At 38.5% G+C, this 20,265-nt stretch overlaps 2 protein-coding genes across 2 annotated transcripts in view; both read left to right on the top strand.

Moving 5' to 3' along the window:
• LOC137617745 (protein bark beetle-like) overlaps positions 1 to 20,138 on the top strand; it is a 165,699-nt gene extending 145,561 nt beyond the window's left edge. Inside the window, 7 exon segments of the mRNA XM_068347742.1 lie at positions 7,976 to 8,129; positions 8,500 to 8,796; positions 13,182 to 13,354; positions 13,357 to 13,438; positions 14,575 to 14,828; positions 17,297 to 17,506; positions 20,005 to 20,138. Of these exon segments, the coding sequence (XP_068203843.1) occupies positions 7,976 to 8,129; positions 8,500 to 8,796; positions 13,182 to 13,354; positions 13,357 to 13,438; positions 14,575 to 14,828; positions 17,297 to 17,505 (1,169 nt within the window). The 3' untranslated portion in view covers position 17,506; positions 20,005 to 20,138.
• Positions 18,733 to 20,265, top strand: part of LOC137617744 (protein bark beetle-like) — a 50,901-nt gene continuing 49,368 nt past the window's right edge. The window contains exons 1-2 of the mRNA XM_068347741.1: positions 18,733 to 18,737; positions 19,902 to 20,240. Of these exons, the coding sequence (XP_068203842.1) occupies positions 18,733 to 18,737; positions 19,902 to 20,240 (344 nt within the window). The remainder of the gene's footprint in view (positions 18,738 to 19,901; positions 20,241 to 20,265) is intronic.

Here is a 20,265-nt window from a genome sequence, read left to right as displayed (position 1 = left end):
CGGATAGTATTCCTTAGAGTTCCATAGGGTAATGGAATTCCGTGGAAAAACCAAGGGTAAGATTGGGACCGAGATCATTCGGTCCCAAACTAGGGGCTAGAGGGCCTCCTTTTAAGGTAACTGCTTCCGGCAACCAGCCGTGCAAAGATGCACGCAGCATGCTGGAATTAGAAGAGTGCAAAGAGACAGCATGATCCCTAACAGAACAGTACCAAGGTATTGATCTTAATAGTGGAAACAGTCCGTCTGTTTGCGGTATAGGGCTATCAGTATCATATGATAGCTAGAAGAAGGGGGTGCAAGTATTCTTGACGCCTCCGGGGGTTTCCGGCAAGTCGCCGACATGCCGGAGGTCGCTCCGACAGAGTTTCTGGCATTAAGACAGACAATATGTAAGTCAAGAGTAAAGCCAGGGTGGCGGCCGCCGGTACAACGGCGGCACGCCGGCAGGGGAGCGGCGGCTCCGGCAGTCGGAGGATGCCGGTTTGGTGACTGGGACAATGTATAGCGGAACCGGGTTGCCGGCAATAGATGCCGACCGGCGAGCGGACGACAAGCTAGGAGGGAGGAGAGCCGCCGGTAGGAGCCGGCGGCAGTCGGCAGTCCCCCGGCACACAGGGGGCTGGCGGCAAGGGTAGGGAGAGTCACCAAGGTAGGAGGCGGGTATCGCCGACAGTGGAGGCGGCAAGAGACCAGCACCCGGATAGTGAGAGAGACAGGGGGGGGGGAGGGATGCAGGAAGTTCAGTCATGGACTCCGGACATCCCCCCCCCCTGAGAGGGTGTACCCATGATAGAGACAGGCTCTATCATCCAGGAGCAGGGGTCACTGAGGACCGGGAGCTAGGTAGCCCAAGGGAGGGCTAGGGGACACCCAAAGAGGGGGAGCCCCCCATATGCAGAACACATCTAGAGACTAACCCCATAGGACACTATGAAGGGTATATGTACCAGAGCGGACTGCACAGGGAAGCTCGGGTAGCCCTACTACTCCACCCTAAGGAGGAGTTGTAGGACAGGGGACAGGTGGGTATAGACTAACCTAAGCATAGGCTAGGCTATACAAGAGATAGGTGGGGAGGGGAGTAGAGAGAAGTCTTCCAAGGAAGGGTTTCTGTACCAGAGCGGCCACTAGGGAAAGGGAGGACACTCCCTAACCTAAGATAAGGCAGATCGGCTGAAACGGTGCATGGGTACAGTTTCAGCAGGGAACAGAGAAACCTTCCTAACCTAACCTAGATCAGGGCTAATAGTCCTGAACTAGGAAAGGTAGAAGACATATCGCTATCGCAGGATAGTCATAGACTAATCCTAGCCATAGAGGTAGGGCTAGCCTAACCTCACTCTCGGACGCAACCCTAAGGGGGGTTCATTCCCATAGGGAGGACTGAGAGGCGATAAATACTCCATTAGACACTTGATCCCTTTACTCAGAAAGGGAATCAAGGCTAATTAGAGGGAATGCCAAGGCAGGGGATGAAGGAAGCATATAGGGGTCCTACAAGTAGGTTAGGTTAGAAAGAGACACTAACTAACCTATCCCCTATATGGTCCCTGAAGGCGAAAGAACATTGCATCACGGTCGAAAGTATTGTAAAATAATGCCCCTATCTTCATAACTTAGCCTAGGATCACTAATAAAATCATGCATGAACACTTATGTACAGGCGCTCTGGCCTGGGGGCTATAGAAGCCGACTGGTATGAGGTCAATCGATGACCGATAAAAAGCGTCGAAACACGATATAAAAGTTCCTAGCTATGAAGACTAAATAAACTAATGTATTCGATTAGTAAATAAGGCCGGAAGCGTTGTTGTGGCTAACTAAATAAGGCATGCATAACAACAACGACGCCATAAAATGGCGGGTCCGGTAGAGGCACAGCTCTGCCACAAAACAGCAATTATCTCGGAAAGTAATATTTACTTTACGGCCAGAGCTTAACTAAACAATACTGGAACCTTGTACTCAACTTTCCAGAAGATGGTGAGGCTGAAGGTAGCGACATAACGTAGATGCAAATCGATAAAAGAAGCACAGGGAAAATCCGTCTAAGTAGGGCAGCTACTAAACAAAGGATTAAGACGGGCGTGACGTCATTTGAGCAATGGCGCCCGTTTGTTTACGTCTCGAGTATCAGTAGTAGCCACGAGTGAGATTGGCTGTGGAGCGGCTCCCAGCTATTCTCAACCCTTACACACCGAAGCATTAACTCTGTTCGGGGTGAAGATAGCTATGTGGCGCGTTCAGACATGCGTCCCCTGTTGATATACGATGTCTTAAAGGGAAACCTTTGGGATACTCGCTCCAGAAGTTAGAATTCTGTGATAACCTGTGGTTAAATTCTCTGGGAATATCTTAGTAGTTTTATACCCAAGGAAGCTACCAAAAAGGAACCTTCCATCAGGACGCCATGGCTTGAGCCCAAAAATATACAGTATATTATATGTATATGTATACACATATATATGTGTATATACATATATATATATACAGTGAACCCTCGTTTATCGCGGTAGATAGGTTCCAGACGCGGGCGCGATAGGTGAGAATCCGCGAAGTAGTGACATCATATTTACCTATTTATTTAACATGTATATTCAGACTTTTAAAACCTTCCCTTGTACGTAGTACTGTTAACAAACCACCCTTTAATGTACAGAACACTTAATGCATGTACTACAGCACCCTAAACTAAAACAGGCACAAATATTAAAGGCGATTTTATATCATGCGTTTCCTAAACACCTAAAAAGCACGATAAAAAATGGCAACCAATGTTTTGTTTACGTTCATCTCTGATCATAATGAAGAAACAAACTCATTTAGTGTACACATATATGTATAGGTTAGTTTTTGCATCGATTATATTGATTATACAGTACTGTATGTTGATTTTTTTATTACCAATGTTTTAGTTTACGTATTTTTCTTAGGACTTCCAAATGAAATCTTTTTCTTTATGACGCCGCCTGAAACGACGGCGTGTACGCTCAGTAAACAACCACGCTCAGAACAAACAAGGCATTTAACGCGCATGATGATAGTGATAAATAATGATACAGTACATACAGTATTTACAGTAAAAGCATTTACAAAATATGTTACCTTACAAATATAAATTATACAGTACTTGTACGTAGCAAAGCAGGAAAACAATTTGAGAGAGAGAGAGAGAGAGAGAGAGAGAGAGAGATAGAGAGAGAGAGAGAGAGATTGTTTTACGTACGTAAATGTAAATTTTAAACAAAAAAAATATGATAGGTTACAACATGTAGACTTTTAAAACCTTCCCTTTAACTTAATGCATACAGTACGTACATTACTAAACTATAAAACAGGCAGTAAGAATATTAAAGTAAAAAATAAAGATTGTTACTGTACTCACCACGAAAGAAGTTGAAGAAAAACTTGAATGGTGATGGCGATGAATTTGCTGCACAGTAGAAATGATGATGATGAAGCTGATGATGTGTTCTACTGTGCAGTCAATGATAGTATTTTACGTCTCTTCAGACGGAGGTGTCTTTTCCTGGGACACCTCTTCAACTTCTTCCGGGGAAACTTCTTCAATTTCTTCCGAAGGCGTACTAGCAGGAGGAACTGGCTCTTTTTTGCGAGGCTGGAAGAACATTGTGATCGGAAGTTGTTGCCGCTGCTTCTTTTTTCGATCCAAGAGCATCCTGTAGGGAGTCATGATGTCATCGACCTTATTGGAGAATTGCATCGAGCGAACCATATCCTCGTCCCACTCTTGTAACATTTCTTTCGCCTCCTTGATATGGTTGCAGAACTTGGCAAGCCGTTCTAATGTTAAGCCCGTTTCTTCGACATTTTCTTGGGTCTCTTCCTGGGTACCCTCACTCTCTTCCTCACTTGCCGATTTCGTCAGGTCTTCGAGGTCTGCGTCAGTTAGGGGCTGGGAATGGCAGTCCAACAACTCGTCGACGTCTTCAGTCGTCATGTCGCCAAACCCGTCACCTCCAATTATGGCAGCCAACTGCACAGATTTCCGTATTGCAGAGTGTTGGATTTCCGACGGAGTAAATCCCTTGTCGTCGTAAACAATATCGGGCCACAGCTTCTTCCAGCTCGCATTCACGGTTGCAGGTTTCATCTCTTGAAGTGCCTTCTGAATATTCTGCAGGCACGTGGCTATGGTGTACTGCCGCCAGTACGCCTTCAAGTTGAAATCTTCATCCTCGTCATCTTGGGCAGCATCCACACACGCAACGAGGTCCGCCAAGGTATTCTTCGTGTAGAGGGCCTTGAACGCCCTGATAACCCCCTGGTCCATCGGTTGAATTAATGACGTGGTGTTGGGTGGCAGGAACTCAACCTGAACGCCCTCACGCGACAGGTCAGTTGCGTGTCCACCAGCGTTATCCATAAGGAGAAGGATCTTGAATGGCAAGCCCTTCTCTAAGAGATATTCATGGACTTGCGGGATGAAACACTGGTGGAACCAGTTGGAGGTCAGCATCTTCGTAATCCATGCTTTTTGATTATGCATCCAGTACACGGGAAGGAGATTCTTATTTTTATTTTTCAAAGCGCGAGGATTTTTCGACTTATAAATAAGCCCTGGCTTTAACAAAAATCCAGCAGCATTGCCACACATCACGAGGGTAACGCGATCCTTGAATGCCTTAAAGCCAGAGGCTTTGGCTTCCTCTTTGAACAGGAAAGTTCGCGACGGCATTCTCTTCCAAAACAAGCCAGTCTCATCCATATTAAAGACTTGTTCCGGCTTGTATCCACCTTCGGCGATAATATTCTTGAACGTCTGGTTCACGTAAGTTTCAGCAGCGGCAGTGTCAGCGGAAGCAGACTCCCCATGCAGGGAAACGCTTTTCAGGGCGAAGCGTTTCTGAAACTTCGCGAACCATCCTTTGCTTGCGGAAAAACGTTTCTGAGGCTGGGAATCAGTGGATGTCCCTGGTTGAGGATCATCTGCATCATCATCATCTTCAGCATGGTTGCCGTCGTCGTCTTTAGGTTCCTTTGCAGCAAAATTCTCATATAAACTCAAAGCCTTTGTTTGGATGGTGTTCGTATCCAAGGCTATGTTCTTCTTCCGGCAGTCGGCAATCCACACAGCTAAAGCACCTTCCATGCGTACGATCGTTTTATTACGCGTTGTAACGACTCGCTTCGCTGATCTGCTAAAGGTGATTGCAGCAGTCTTTCTAATGTTCGCCTCGTCCTTTTTGATATAGCGAACGGTGGATTCGTTGATGTCAAAATGGCGGCCGGCGGCCGCGTAACTTCTACCATCTTTTAACATGTCGAGAAGCGTAACCTTCTCAGCTATCGTCATCATCCTTCGGTGGCGTTTAGGCTCACTACCAGCCTTACTAGAAGCAGAACGCTTGGGAGGCATTGTACAGTAGGATTTAACAGAAAGTTCAACAAAAAGTTCAACTTAAAACAGTCGCACACAGCACAGATTAAACTTCACAAACTTAAGAACGTCTACTCAGCAATACGCGGAAAGAGAAAGTGAACGATCCAGCCCCGCGAGAACTTTGATGCTGCGGGTAGAAGATGCGGGCAAAACACCAATCACAGGCTAGATAACAAAACTTGAGTTCTGATTCGTCATCTATCAGCGCTTGAACCAATCACAACCCGTCTTACAGTACTATGATGCGTTGGTTACTCATAGAAGATGCCCCGCGCATACTGAACGTACGTAGATTAAGTACAATACCGTAATAATAATAAATAATGATAATAATACTGTACAGTAATAATAATAATAATAATGATAATAATAATAACAATAATAATTTTATTAACAACAACAACAATAATAATAATAATAATAACAATAATAATAAAAATTTACGTACGCTATTTTACGCCTCTCTCTCTCTCTCTCTCTCTCTCTCTCTCTCTCTCTCTCTCTCTCTCGTACGCTTATTTGAAATGTGATTTTTGCAACAAAGAATATTATTGGATGCAGTACTGTACTACGTACGTATACATACAAAAGATTCATGGAAAAGAAGCACATCCATTACAGTACACACCATTCTAATATGGTATGACTGCATCTGATTTGCGTTTCATGTTCGATTTAATTTTACTACGTACTGAATTATCATATGATCACATTCTCTTTTCGTGTTTTATTTCTTTCTGTGCTGAATTATATATCATATGTAATGCAATGAACAATCAGTAAGAGCAGATATTACTAATTACAGTATTAATGGAATTACAGGTAACAAAATATCGTATTTGGTTGTCTTCAGATTTCACGGTATTTTCGAATTTTCCGGAAAATCCGCGATATGTATATATATATGGGTTATGGGAAAACCCCGCGAAGTGGTGAATCCGCGATTGTCGAACCGCGAAGTAGCGAGGGTTCACTGTGTATATATATATATATATATATATATATATATATATATATATATATATATATATATATATATATATATATACTGTGTATATATATATATATATATATATATATATATATATATATATATATATATACTGTGTGTATATATATATATATATATATATATATATATATATATATATATATAACTTTGTGTTTTTAAAATATAGCCTGAAATACTTCTCATGAAATAATGGAAATTAATACATAAAAGTAATTTGTAATTAATAGCTTCTCGTGAAATATTGAAAATGAAAACATAAAAGTAATTTATATTTATTTTAAAATTAACTGGAAAGTGTCCCAAGTAAAATTGAAAATTCAGACATACAAATGATTTGTATTTTTCGAAAATAGCTGGAAATCGTTTCATGAAATATTGTAAAATGGGATTTTAAAATAGTTTCTTCTCAAAGATAGTGAAAATGGCTCACGAAATATTGTGAATTGGGACTTTAGAATAATTTATCTTCGAAGCCTATGAAGAAATATTAATTTATATTTGTCCAAAAATAGCACCTATATGTTTTTTTGAAACAGTTTTGATCATAATTTGTAAAGGATTTTTTAATAGACGTAGAAGAAATAAATTAAATTGTATTTCTCAAAGAAAAAAATCACAAATAATTTCTCATAAATTCTATATTGAATTGAGGCTTGAAAATAATCATATTTTCACAATACAATCTGAAGAATTTAATTGTGTTTAAGAAATGCTCATATCTCAAGAGACATAATGTATTAAGTTTGTAACTTAAAATCGATCTATTATTCATAACCCAAAAATGTAAATGATATTTAGGAATTTCTTTACCTATGGAAGTTGGAATTGGAGTATCACAAACTCAAAGTCTGTCATGAAAACCAAACTCATAATGATAATGATGATATTGATGTTGATGATAGTTATGATAGGTTTAATGTTGAAAATGAAAATTCCTCATTTATTTTTATGCTCGTAAATTCCATCAATTGTATAAAATGTTTCTGCTATTTTAGTCTGAAATACATTTGAGAAACATTACCATTAGTTAGAACATAAAAAGAACATGTATAGCTGTTGGGATTATATTCCAGGTATGCAACACGTATTAATCAAACTACATTCATATTAAAAAAAAAAATCTAGTGACAAAACTGTATTGAGAGCGGAGACTTCTCGTATATGTGTTTTAATAAAACTATCAAACCGCCAGACACACTCTCCCTTAATAGCCTTCGTACCCCTTTGAAAAATAGTGTCGTGTATACAGCAGAGATAAAGTAACCAAATTCCAGTTTGACTTTAGATTCAATTTGCAAGCGAAGGGTTTGACCCGAATAAAGGAGTTCATTCTCCCTTCCCTCCATAGCTTCCCGCCATTCGAACCAATACACCACCTCCCATTCCCTTGGAGATGGCTTAGGCTCCGACAAAACTCTCCCAATCCCTCGATCCATCTTCATTCTGCTTCGCTCCCATACGAAGGGGGAAACTGCAAAATGAATGCATGGGAGTGGTGATCTGTCTTCGCGATGCAATAATCTGTCTCGTTGTGTCTCCCCTTTTCGTCGTAACAGGCAGCGAGGCCGGATTGGACGAATGCGACGTCCGGATGAACGGCCAGATATACGACCACAGGTATGAGTGTGCTTGGAATGGAGACTTTGTTTACGTCTCGTGTGGGGATCTCAATCTCGAGAACGACGATCAAGAATACTGGGGAGGGATAAGGTGAGATGAAAACTATTCTCTCTCTCTCTCTCTCTCTCTCTCTCTCTCTCTCTCTCTCTCTCTCTCTCTCTCTCTGTTTACTTGCATATACTGTACATGCAAGCACACACAAATATAAATATACTGTATATGTGTATATATATATATATATATATATATATATATATATATATATATATATATATATATATACAGTGTGTACTTCATGTTCATTCTTACATAATAACAATAGACCGATATATATATATATATATATATATATATATATATATATATATATATATATATATACATTCACTGTATATACAATGTGTGCTTTATATACATTCTTCCAGACTAGACTTTAATAATCACAACTTTATGCCGCTAGGTTTTCCATCGACAAATTCGAACACCTGGATGTGTACGATCGGATCCATGACCCAAACAGCCCGGGCCACGCCCACGCCCATCCATTCGTACATGGTGAGACGACCTTGTCCACTCGGCGTTCGATCTTGGAGTGGGTAGAGGTCAGCGGAGCGGGCATCCTCCACAATGACCGATCCCCAGCCATCATGTCCTTCCACGAGACTCCGGCTCTGAGGGGCGTCACCGTCAAGAACTCGGCCTATGACGGTGTCACCATCGTGTCGGCGACTGATGCCTTTGATATGCTTTACAATACGTAAGTTTGGTCTTAAGTTGGTTATAGTTGTAACATTGCTATGTGATATTAACCCTTTGAGTGCCATTGGACGTATTATTCATCTGGTAAGTTTGGTCTTTAGTCACTTATATTTTTAACAGTGTCATACGATTAACCCTTTGAGTGTCATTGGACATATAATTCATCTGGTAAGTTTGGTCTTTAGTCAGTTATACTTGTAACAATGCCTTGCGATATTAACCCTTTTAGTGTCATTGGACGTATTATTCATCTGGTAAGTTTGGTCTTTAGTCACTTATATTTCTAACAGTGCCATGTGATATTAACCCTTTGAGTGCCTTTGGACATATTATTCATCTGGTAAATTTGGTCTTTAGTCGGTTATAGTTGTAACAATGCCTTGCGATATTAACCCTTTGAGTGTCATTGGACGTATTATTCATCTGGTAAATTTGGTCTTTAGTCGGTTATAGTTGTAACATTGCCATGCGATATTAACCCTTTGAGTGCCATTGAATGTGATATTCATCTGGTAAGTTTGGTCTTAAGTGGGTTATAGTCGTACCAATGCTATTTGATATTAACCCTTTTAGTGGCATTGGACGTATTATTCATATGGTAAGTTTGGTCATTAGTCGGTTATAGTTGAAGCAATGCCATGTGATGTTAACCCTTTGAGTGCTATTGGACATGTTTTTTTATCTGGATATTTCTACACCCTTTAGTGCTAGTGGATAGATTTCATGTCCAGTTATTGCCATTTTTATTGCTTTATTATTTACGTGCATGGTAACTTTACAAAATATATAATATATATCAAATGGAAAGGAAGTAGACTCCGCTCCATGATAAGAAAATTCTTTTAGCTGTAATAGTTTTTAAACTCAAATGAATTAAGTAAAATATTTGTAAAAGGACCTGGGGCTTGAGTGCCAAATGCTTTGATGAGGGCTTGGCGCTCAAAGGGTTAATAGATCTCTTATGCATGATGCATTTGTATAATAGAGAATAATGATGATCTTACCTGTCGAATGTATGTAATGAATGAAAATATTCATGAGTCGATTATCGAATGTATATCATAAGGAAAGACAATTATCTTAAGTCAGTTATCAATTTCATATGATACATAATTAAAGGTGGTGACTAAACTTTTGGGTACATTAATACATAAGGATTTTGGTTATTTAAGGTTATTAAAACACCCTCCCATCGCAGTCCAACTAGTGGAAGCTAACTCTTCTTTACGTAACCCTGACTTTGTTTGCTAACTAGATGAATGAAACTACATGAGCACTTTTTTGTTGCTGCTTAGGAGAATGTGGTGTGTTTGTTGTTTTCTGTGTGTGTTTGTGTTTGTGTTTGCTTGTGTGTGTGAGAGAAATATGGTATCTTAAATAAGCATACTTATTAACTACTGTCATAATGATTTTTTTTTTTTTTTGAGAGAGAGAGAGAGAGAGAGAGAGAGAGAGATGGCATTTTGAAAAGCTGAAATATTAACAAACAAACCAATGAAATCATTCCTCAGAGAGAGAGAGAGAGAGAGAGAGAGAGAGAGAGAGAGAGGTGGCATTTTGAAAAGCTGAATTATTAACTAACCAATATCCGGATAGAGAGAGAGAGAGAGAGAGAGAGAGAGAGAGAGAGAGAGAGAGATGGCATTTTGAAAAGCTGAAATATTAACTAAAACCAATATCCTGAGAGAGAGAGAGAGAGAGAGAGAGAGAGAGATGGCATTTTGAAAAGCTGAAATATTAACTAAAACCAATATCCTGAGAGAGAGAGAGAGAGAGAGAGAGAGAGAGAGAGATGGCATTTTGAAAAGCTGAAATATTAACTAACACCAATATCCTGTGAGAGAGAGAGAGAGAGAGAGAGAGAGAGAGGGATTTTGAAAAGCTGAAATATTAACCAACAAACCAATGAAATCATTCCTGAGAGAGAGAGAGAGAGAGAGAGAGAGAGAGAGAGAGAGAGGAACGTGGCATTTTGAAAAGCTGAAATATTAACCACGAACCAATGAAATCATTCCTTAGAGAGAGAGAGAGAGAGAGAGAGAGAGAGAGAGAGAGAGAGCCTTACCTTACCTTATTGCCTTATTTTTTGTTTGGGTTCCCCCAGGTCCCTCAGTGTGAGGCACCTCGTATATCCACCAGAGAGTTGCTAATACATCTTCCGGTGTATTTTGCATCTTCCAGTCTTGGATGGTCTGGGATGCATCTTAGGTATTTATCGAGCTGATTTTTAAACGCATCTACGCTCACTCCTGATATGTTTCTTAGATGAGCTGGCAGCACATTAAATAGTCGCTGCATTATCGATGCTGGTGCGTAGTGGATTAATGTCCTGTGCGCCTTTCTCAGTTTACCTGGAATGCTTTTTGGCACTATTAATCTACCTCTGCTTGCTCTTTCTGATACTTTAAGCTCCATGATGTTTTCAGCAATTCCTTCTATTTGCTTCCATGCTTGTATTATCATGTAGCGTTCTCTTCTCCTTTCTAGACTGTATAGTTTTAAAAATTGCAGTCTTTCCCAGTAATCAAGGTCCTTAACTTCTTCTATTCTAGCAGTATAGGACCTTTGTACACTCTCTATTTGCGCAATATCCTTTTGTAGTGTGGGTACCATATCACATTGCAGTACTCGAGTGTACTACGCACATAAGTTTTGTAAAGCATAATCATGTGTTCAGCTTTTCTTGTTTTAAAGTGTCCTGAATAACATTCCCATTTTTGCTTTACATTTAGCCAACAGTGTTGCTATTTGGTCGTTGCATAACATATTCCTATTTAAAATTACACCAAGGTCTTTAATTGCTTCCTTGTTTGTGATTGTCTCATTATTAGGTCCCTTGTATGCATACACCATTCCTTCTCTGTTTCCATAATTTATTGATTCGAATTTATCGGAGTTAAATACCATCCTATTTATCTCCGCCCATTCAAATATTTTGTTTAGATCTCTTTGTAGTGAGTTCCTATCTTCATCACAAGTAATTTCTCTACTTATTCTTGTGTCATCGGCGAAACTTCTCACTACGGAGTTTTCAACATCACAGTCTATGTCTGAGATCATAATAACAAATAGCAGTGCAGCTAATACCGTACCTTGGGGCACACCAGATATTACCTGGGCTTCATCTGATTTCTCGTCATTTGCAACCACTATCTGAGAGAGAGAGAAATGGCATTTCAAAAGCTGAAATATAAACTAACCAATATCCTGAGAGAGAGAGAGAGAGAGAGAGAGAGAGAGAGAGAGAGAGAGAGAGAGAGATGGTATTTTATAAAGCTGAAATATTAACCGACAAACCAATGAAATCATTCCTGAGAGAGAGAGAGAGAGAGAGAGAGGGCTTTTTGAAAAGCTGAAATATTAACTAACACCAATGTCCTGAGAGAGAGAGAGAGAGATGAGAGAGAGAGAGAGAGGCTTTTTGAAAAGCTGAAATATTAACTAACACCAATGTCCTGAGAGAGAGAGAGAGAGGAGAGAGAGAGAGGGCTTTTGAAAAGCTGAAATATTAACTAAAACCAATATCCTGAGAGAGAGAGAGAGAGAGAGAGAGAGAGAGATGGCATTTTCAAAGCTGAAATATAAACTAACCAATATCCTGAGAGAGAGAGAGAGAGAGAGAGAGAGAGAGAGAGAGATGGTATTTTATAAAGCTGAAATATTAACCGACAAACCAATGAAATCATTCCTGAGAGAGAGAGAGAGAGAGAGAGAGAGAGAGAGGGCTTTTTGAAAAGCTGAAATATTAACTAACACCAATGTCCTGAGAGAGAGAGAGAGAGAGAGAGAGAGAGAGAGGGCTTTTTGAAAAACTGAAATATTAACTAACACCAATGTCCTGAGAGAGAGAGAGAGAGAGAGAGAGAGAGAGAGGAACGGGGCATTTTGAAAAGCTGAAATATTAACCAACATAATAATGAAATCATTTCTTAGAGAGAGAGAGAGAGAGAGAGAGAGAGAGAGAGAGAGAGGAACGTGGCATTTTGAAACCTGAAATATTAACCAACATACTAATGAAATCATTTAGAGAGAGAGAGAGAGAGAGAGAGAGAGAGAGATGATGGCATTTTCAAAAGCTGAAATATAAACTAACCAATATCCTGAGAGAGAGAGAGAGAGAGAGAGAGAGAGAGAGAGAGAGGGGGGGGGAACGTGGCATTTTGTAAAGCTGAAATCTTAACCACAAACAATGAAATAATTCCTTAGAGAGAGAGAGAGAGAGAGAGAGAGAGAGAGAGAGAGAGAGAGGAACGTGGCATTTTGAAAAGCTAAAATATTAACCAACGAACTAATGAAATCATTCGCGAGAGAGAGAGAGAGAGAGAGAGAGAGAGAGAGAGGCACTCAGAACTAATCCACCTTAATAATTCCCCTCTCCCACAGCTTCAAGAACAACCTGGGCTTCGGAGTGTCCCTGATGGGCCCTGACGGGGGAGACTCGCGAGTCCGAGGAATCCTCCTTCTTCCCCTGAGTCACCTTCGACTCCCTTACCACATGTTCGGCATGATCGACATCTGCGACTCGACCAAGGAGCTGGTGATCGAGGAGAGGGTCATCCTTACTACAAGTACGACAACAGGCCCGTCGACTGCGTCAAGATCTTCTCCTCCGTGTTCGACGTGAAGAATTTCGGCTTCAGGTATTGTATTTTTCTTGTATTGATGTATTTATAGATTATTATTATTATTATTATTATTAGCTATTCTACAACCCTAGTTGGAAAAGCAAGATGCTATAAGCCCAAGGGCTTCATGGGGGAAAATAGCCCAGTGAGGAAAGGATATAAAGAAATAGATAAAACGGTATGAGACAATGGGGAAAAATAGCCCAGTGAGGAAAGGATATAAAGAAATAAATAAACGGTATGAGAAAAAAATTAACAATAAGATATTTTAAAAAACAGCAACCCCAAACAGTTATGTCATATATGAATTATAAAAAGACTTATGTCAGCCTGTTAATATAAATACATCTGCTGCAACTTTGAACTTTTGAAGTTCTACCGATTCAACTACTCGATCATTATTATTATTATTATTATTATTATTATTATTATTATTATTATTATTATTATTATTATTATTATTACCCTCCAAGCAACAACCTCAATTAGAAAAGCAGGATGTTATAAACACAGGGGCTTCAACAGGGAAATAGCCCAGTGAGGAAAGGAAACAAGGAAAAATAGAATATTTTAAGAACAGTAGCAACATTAAAGTAAATATTTCTATATAAACAAGAGGAAGAAAAATAAGATAGAATAGTAATGATGTATTCATATAGGCAGACTCTTGTTAGCCTATAAATAGATTTTAGTTCTTGGATATATATTGTATATTCGATGAGACGTAATTGTATGTAGGTTATTATAGAGACTTCTTTCACAAATTCATTGATTTTTTCACAATTATAAGAAATAACTTTCTTCGTTTTTAAATGGCTCTACTACTACTACTACTACTACTACTACTACTACTACAACTACTACTACTAATGGCTTTGAATACTACTACTACTACTACTACTACTACTACTACTAATAATAATAATAATAATAATAATAATAATAATAAATGGCTTTGAATACTACTACTACTACTACTACTACTACTACTACTACTACTACTACTACTACTACTACTACTACTAATAATAATAATAATAATAATAATAATAATAATAATAAATGGCTTTGACTACTACTACTACTACTACTACTACTACTACTACTACTACTACTACTACTCTTATACATTCCACTTATTCCCCCACCAGGCTACTCCAATTCAACCTTTACAACTCGACCGACGATCCAATGCTACCGGACAGAATCGTCTTATACGACGGCGACGTCTACAACCAGACGACGCAAGTCCTGTCTGAAATCCACATGAACAGCGGAAACCACATGAGGTTCTTCAAGACCGAAGGAACGCGGCTCAGCATCGAGTTGCACGCGACCGGAGCCTCTGACGACATGGGATTCACGGCCGAAATTGTCACTCTGCCCATCTCCGATCTTGGAATCAGTGAGTTGAACGGAGGTTTTTTATTTTTTTTTTTTTTTTTTTTTTTTTTTAACTGAGTTGCTAAGTCAGTGGAACTTCAGTTTTTTTGGGTCTGGGGTCGATTCCCTAGCCGACCAGAAGCTATTATCTTTGAGTTGATTCCCCCTTGGGTCTCTGATCTCGAGGTAGTGAGAATCCAGATATTAGGAGGAGTATAATAAATGGCTTATATGAGTATGAAAAACACATCTAAATGTGCAAAATTATCATATAACATATACATACATACATACATATATATATATATATATATATATTCCTGTGTTGCATACTGTAACCTTCATTACCATCGTTTACTGAGATACACATCTGTCCAGATTGATAATGGAAGAGCTATTTGGTTTTCATCAACACCATTGTCCTACATTAAGGGTAGGTTGCTTGATGTGCCCTCTCCAATGCCTTGTATTAATGGTATTCTCTTCCACCAAACCTCCTCTCTTCATATCATCATTCCCCTTATCTCACCATCTAATTCTTTACCTCCCCCTCAATCTTTTCCCAGTAACAGGTTCCTTTTAAGCCTCCCTCCATTCCTCCTCACCATCCTTCCTCAACTCGTGTCCTCACCATCTCAGTCATAACACTCTTATCACCTCTGTAATCTTTACTATGCCTGCCATCCTATATTTAATTTTTTTACCAATCTTTCAAGCAGTGATATTCCCTTAATTCACCCCAACACTCTCATGTCTGTTCTCTCAGGCTTCTCCTCCTAGAATCTTTTTCCTCTTCTCTGTGCAGTTCCTCTGTACCCTGTGCACGCCTCACTTTCCAGTCCTTAAATGCCTTTTGATTTCTTCTATCTGACTCTTGCATTGTCACACCACAACTTTTCGCCTTTCAACACACCATATCCGCTGGTTCTTCCTTCTAATTCCTGTTTCCTTTACACATATTTCATTCATACCTTACCTAGATAATTTCCTCTCACAATCCTCCTAAATTGCTCATCATTTTCTTCTTTAAGGTCCCAAACCTTTATTCTAGATCTCTTCTTTCTCCTCTGGGTTTTGTACCTCTCATTTTAAAATCCATCACTACCAGTCTATGTTGTTTGATATTTTAGATCATCACTGTTTTATGCAGTAGATTTTTGTATGTATTTTTTATACAATGAATGAAGTTGCAAGACTATATTTTAATTATCTCATGCAATGAATAGTAAAGTAGTTATTTTCGAGAGGGGCATATTGACACTGGTGTAAACAATTGTAATAAATAAATAAATAAATAGATAAATAAGCATAAAAGTAAGTGAATGAATAACCATAAATGATAAATGAGTTAATAAGTTACAGACTGACATAGGACAAAATAATTCCGTTGTGGTAAACGTCAGTTTCGAGAAAGAATCTGTGATAGATAGGATTTCTGTGCTCTCTGTAATGAGCAATTGCTCATAACTGTCCATTTATATGAGTAATGACTCATTGGAGCTGAGAAATGGGCCCCAAAGCCATAACTATCAAGTGTTAAAGCTTTCATTTAGAGCTGTTACTGGTTATGCTAAAAATTAAATTTAGGATGAGGAAAATGAGAAAATGAAAATATCTTGTTTCATTATACGTTATTTATTACTTGTTCAGAAACTGTGCTGATTCTCTACAAATGTGAAGTAGGCTATGTTTAAAGATAATGAATTTAATATTAAATGTAATTTAAAAAAGGATTAGGTGATATTTAAAGAAATATATTAAATATATTGCGGACTAGATGAATGAGGGAAATGAATTATGCAAGGCGTTATTGATGGGAAATGAAATATTCATAAAAAGAGGCGTTAGTGCTATGTCCTTTCTAGGAAAAGCTACGTCATAATCTTCCTCTTGGATCTATCTATCTATCTATCTATCTATTATCTATCTATCTATCTATATATATATATATATATATATACAGTATATATATATATGATAAATTTTGCACATTTAGACGTGTTTTTCATACTCAGGCCATATTTCTTCGTCGCAAAGTGGTATGTCACTGTCCATACAAATTTCCTGGACCAGGATTCGATTCCTGGCCGGTCAGAAGCTATTGTCTTGTGTGATTTCGCGCGGAGAGGGGGGGGGGGGGCTCTGATCCTGAGGTCGTTAAGATAATTCAAAATCAATGTATCAAAAATATATGGCTTATTTGGATATATATATATATACTGTATATATATATATATATATGTTCGGGTGTCTGTAGAAGGACCCACCTTTTCCTGTGCGCGTTGGTATCATCCTCATCCCAGTCAGCCAGAAACCTTAATGTGGAAACGATTAAGACCCCGTTCTCTAATAAACGAATTGTACCATTGCTGACCTCAAATTATATATATATATATATATATATATGCATATATATATATATATATATATATATAATATTGTATCTGTGGATAAGACATGACTTAAACCAAACTAATTTACTTCTCGCAGACCGTAACATCCTTCACAACCTGACTACAACCAATATTACGACAACGTGGGCGGCGCCGTGTTCGCTGCCACCGCCGGGAAGTCAACCCGTGGGTGTGCTTCACCTACAGCCGAATCGAGAACAACGGAAGGCAACTGTACGCCAATTTCACCACCACCAGAGCAGCTTTCCACTTGGACCTCCAGAATATGCAGGATATTTATTTTAAGGTTAGACTTTTTACCTTTTTAACCTTTTTTTTTTAACTTTTTTTTATATATATTTTTTTTTTTGTAGCCTTTTTATGCTTGGTGTTGATTTCAATGTCTAACTTGTCTTTTGTTTTTATTGGAAGTTTATATAGTATTTGTTATTTCATGTTTTTTCATTGGGTAGCCTTGTTTTTTTTTTTTTCTTTTTTATGGGAAATTTAGTTTATGGTTTTAGAGTATTAATTGTGTTGTAGCTTTTTATGCTTGGTGTTGATTTCAACGTCTAGCTTTCTTTTGTTTTATTGGAAGTTTTGTATAGTATTTGTTATTTCATGTTTTTCCTTGGATAACCTTGTCGTTTGTTGGAATTTTTTTTTCGGGTATTTTGTAAGATTTTTATCCTTGGTGTTGATTCCAATGTCAAACTTTTCTTGTTTTTATAGTAATTCACATAGTAGCCTTACTTGTTATATAATTTTTATGTTTGATAAGACTGTCCTGTTTTTTTTTTTTTTTTTTTTTTTTCTCTCCGGAAATCTATAATCGTGTTACAGCTTTTTGACGTTAATTTCAATGTCAACTTGTTTTTTTATGCTATAGCTGGAAGTTTATATAGTATTTGTTATTCATGTTTTTGTTTGGAGAGTAGTTTGATTTACGCATTATAGCTTATTATTCTTGATTTCTGTTCTAAGGTCAGCGTTGTCCTTTATTTTCATCGAACCCTAGTTTGTCTTTTGTTATATTTTGATTTTATTATATAAAGTTAGATATTTTTTAAATGATGTTATAGTTCTTAACATCATCTTGAAAGCCAGATGATTTTATTTTGTTTATTCTCTTTTGCTGAAGTTTAGCTTTGTCAGGTTTTAATTTTAAAATTTAACTTGAACACTGGTTTATTTCTAATCAATTTTTGGTGCTTTATATCTGCTCAACATATCTCATCTTAAGTTTTAAAAACAATTTTTTCTTTTGATTCAATCATTAAGTGATGGGATCTTTATGTGCCTCCTGACTAGCATAATGGTAATGTTTTTGCCTAACATTCGCATGGCAGCAGATCGATCCCATTCCGGTACCATGAGTTTAAACTGTTTACTGGGGAGGTGACTGCGCTGCTTTGGCACCACAATTTGGGGTTAGGCTTGACGGGCTGACCTTCTGGTGAGCATCTATTCTGATAAAACTGGAACTGAAAGCAAACACCTTTACATTTTACCTTTAGAACTTCATTGCGCATAATGCAGTAATTCAACATCCAACTCAACTTGGACCGCAGTCTTGCAACTTTTAACACAATTCCGCCCTCTGTCTCCCTCAGGCTGAATTTAAGCAAATGAACTGGCCCTTTGCAAAGACCAAAGGTCTCAGACACAGAAGTTATTCATTCTCAAAGCTCATGGAGACCAAAGGGCATTATTTATGAGGTCAGAAGTTCGGTTTCATATCACTCCGTGATTTGCTTTCTGAAATTCGTCCATTCATAGTCTGGTTCAAGACCTTCGGTCTCTCCGCTTGTCCAGAAATCAGTATTTGTATTATTATTATTATTATTATTATTATTATTATTATTATTATTATTATTATTACTATCCAAGCTACAACCCTAGTTGGAAAGCAGATGCTATAAGCCCAGGGGCTCCAACAGGGAAAAATAGCCCAGTGAGGAAAGGAAATAAGGAAATATAAATGAAGAGAACAAATTAACAATAAATCATTCTAAAATAAGTAACAACGTCAAAACAGACATGTCATATATAAACTATTAACAACATTAAAAACAAATATGTCATAAATAAACTATAAAAAGACTGTATTCATTATTTCATGGGTAATATTCAGGCATTAGATGGATACGTTGTGCTTCCTTATTTGTTTATAAGAGGGAAATTTATCCCTTATTCATGAGGTTCTGTTTTTAGACGGTTATATAACCAGCTCTCTCGTCTTAATTCTTTTTGTCTATTATATTAAATCTATTTGCTGTCTTCAGCATCTACTACTGTACTTCCATGATCACTTGTGCAACGTCCTCTCTCTATTTCTCTTATTTTTTGTGTGAGCTTGGTGAGAAACTCTCTCTCTCTCTCTCTCTCTCTCTCTCTCTCTCTCTCCTGAACTCAATAAACAAATCCCCAGCTTCCAGATATTGGGAGGCATAGTTACAATCTCCTCTTCCATCCCTTCTATTTTTCTATTTCTCACTTCCATTTTCATCCCTTACCCTCCTTCCACAACCCCTTTCTAAATCCGAAACCTTCCAACCTCTCTCTCTCTCTCTCTCTCTCTCTCTCTCTCTCTCTCTCATTAACCAAATCCCAAAATTTTTATACTTTAGTTGCAATCTCTTTGTATTCATTTCCCTCTCCTGAGATCTATAACCAAATCCCAGCTTCTAGATATTTGACAGGCATAATTGCAGTCTCATCTTCCATCCTATATCATTCTCTTTCTCTCCATTACCCTCCACCCCACAACGCCTTCTAAACCCAGACCTCTCCAACCACAAACAGAACAATCTGGTGCGCAACAACACGGGCGGTGTTTACATCTTGGCCGGATCCATCGGTGCAGCGACGAAGCTCCAGGCGAACGTCACCAACAATCTATTCGAGGGGACGCAGTTCTGGCCCGCTCTGCACATGGAATCCAGGGAGAACTCTGCCTACCAGCACGCGCTCATCGCCTACAACGATTTCAGCTGGTCGTATTCCCCGTATCATGATGTCATTACTCTCGGCCAGGTGAGGTGTTTTGTTGGTTCTCTGGAAGGG

Source organism: Palaemon carinicauda, chromosome 23 (genome assembly GCF_036898095.1).
Source record: "Palaemon carinicauda isolate YSFRI2023 chromosome 23, ASM3689809v2, whole genome shotgun sequence".
In the NCBI taxonomy this organism is placed as follows: Eukaryota; Metazoa; Arthropoda; class Malacostraca; order Decapoda; family Palaemonidae; genus Palaemon; species Palaemon carinicauda.
Note: the sequence above shows the minus strand (reverse complement) of the source record. Positions and strands in the feature narration are given on the sequence as shown.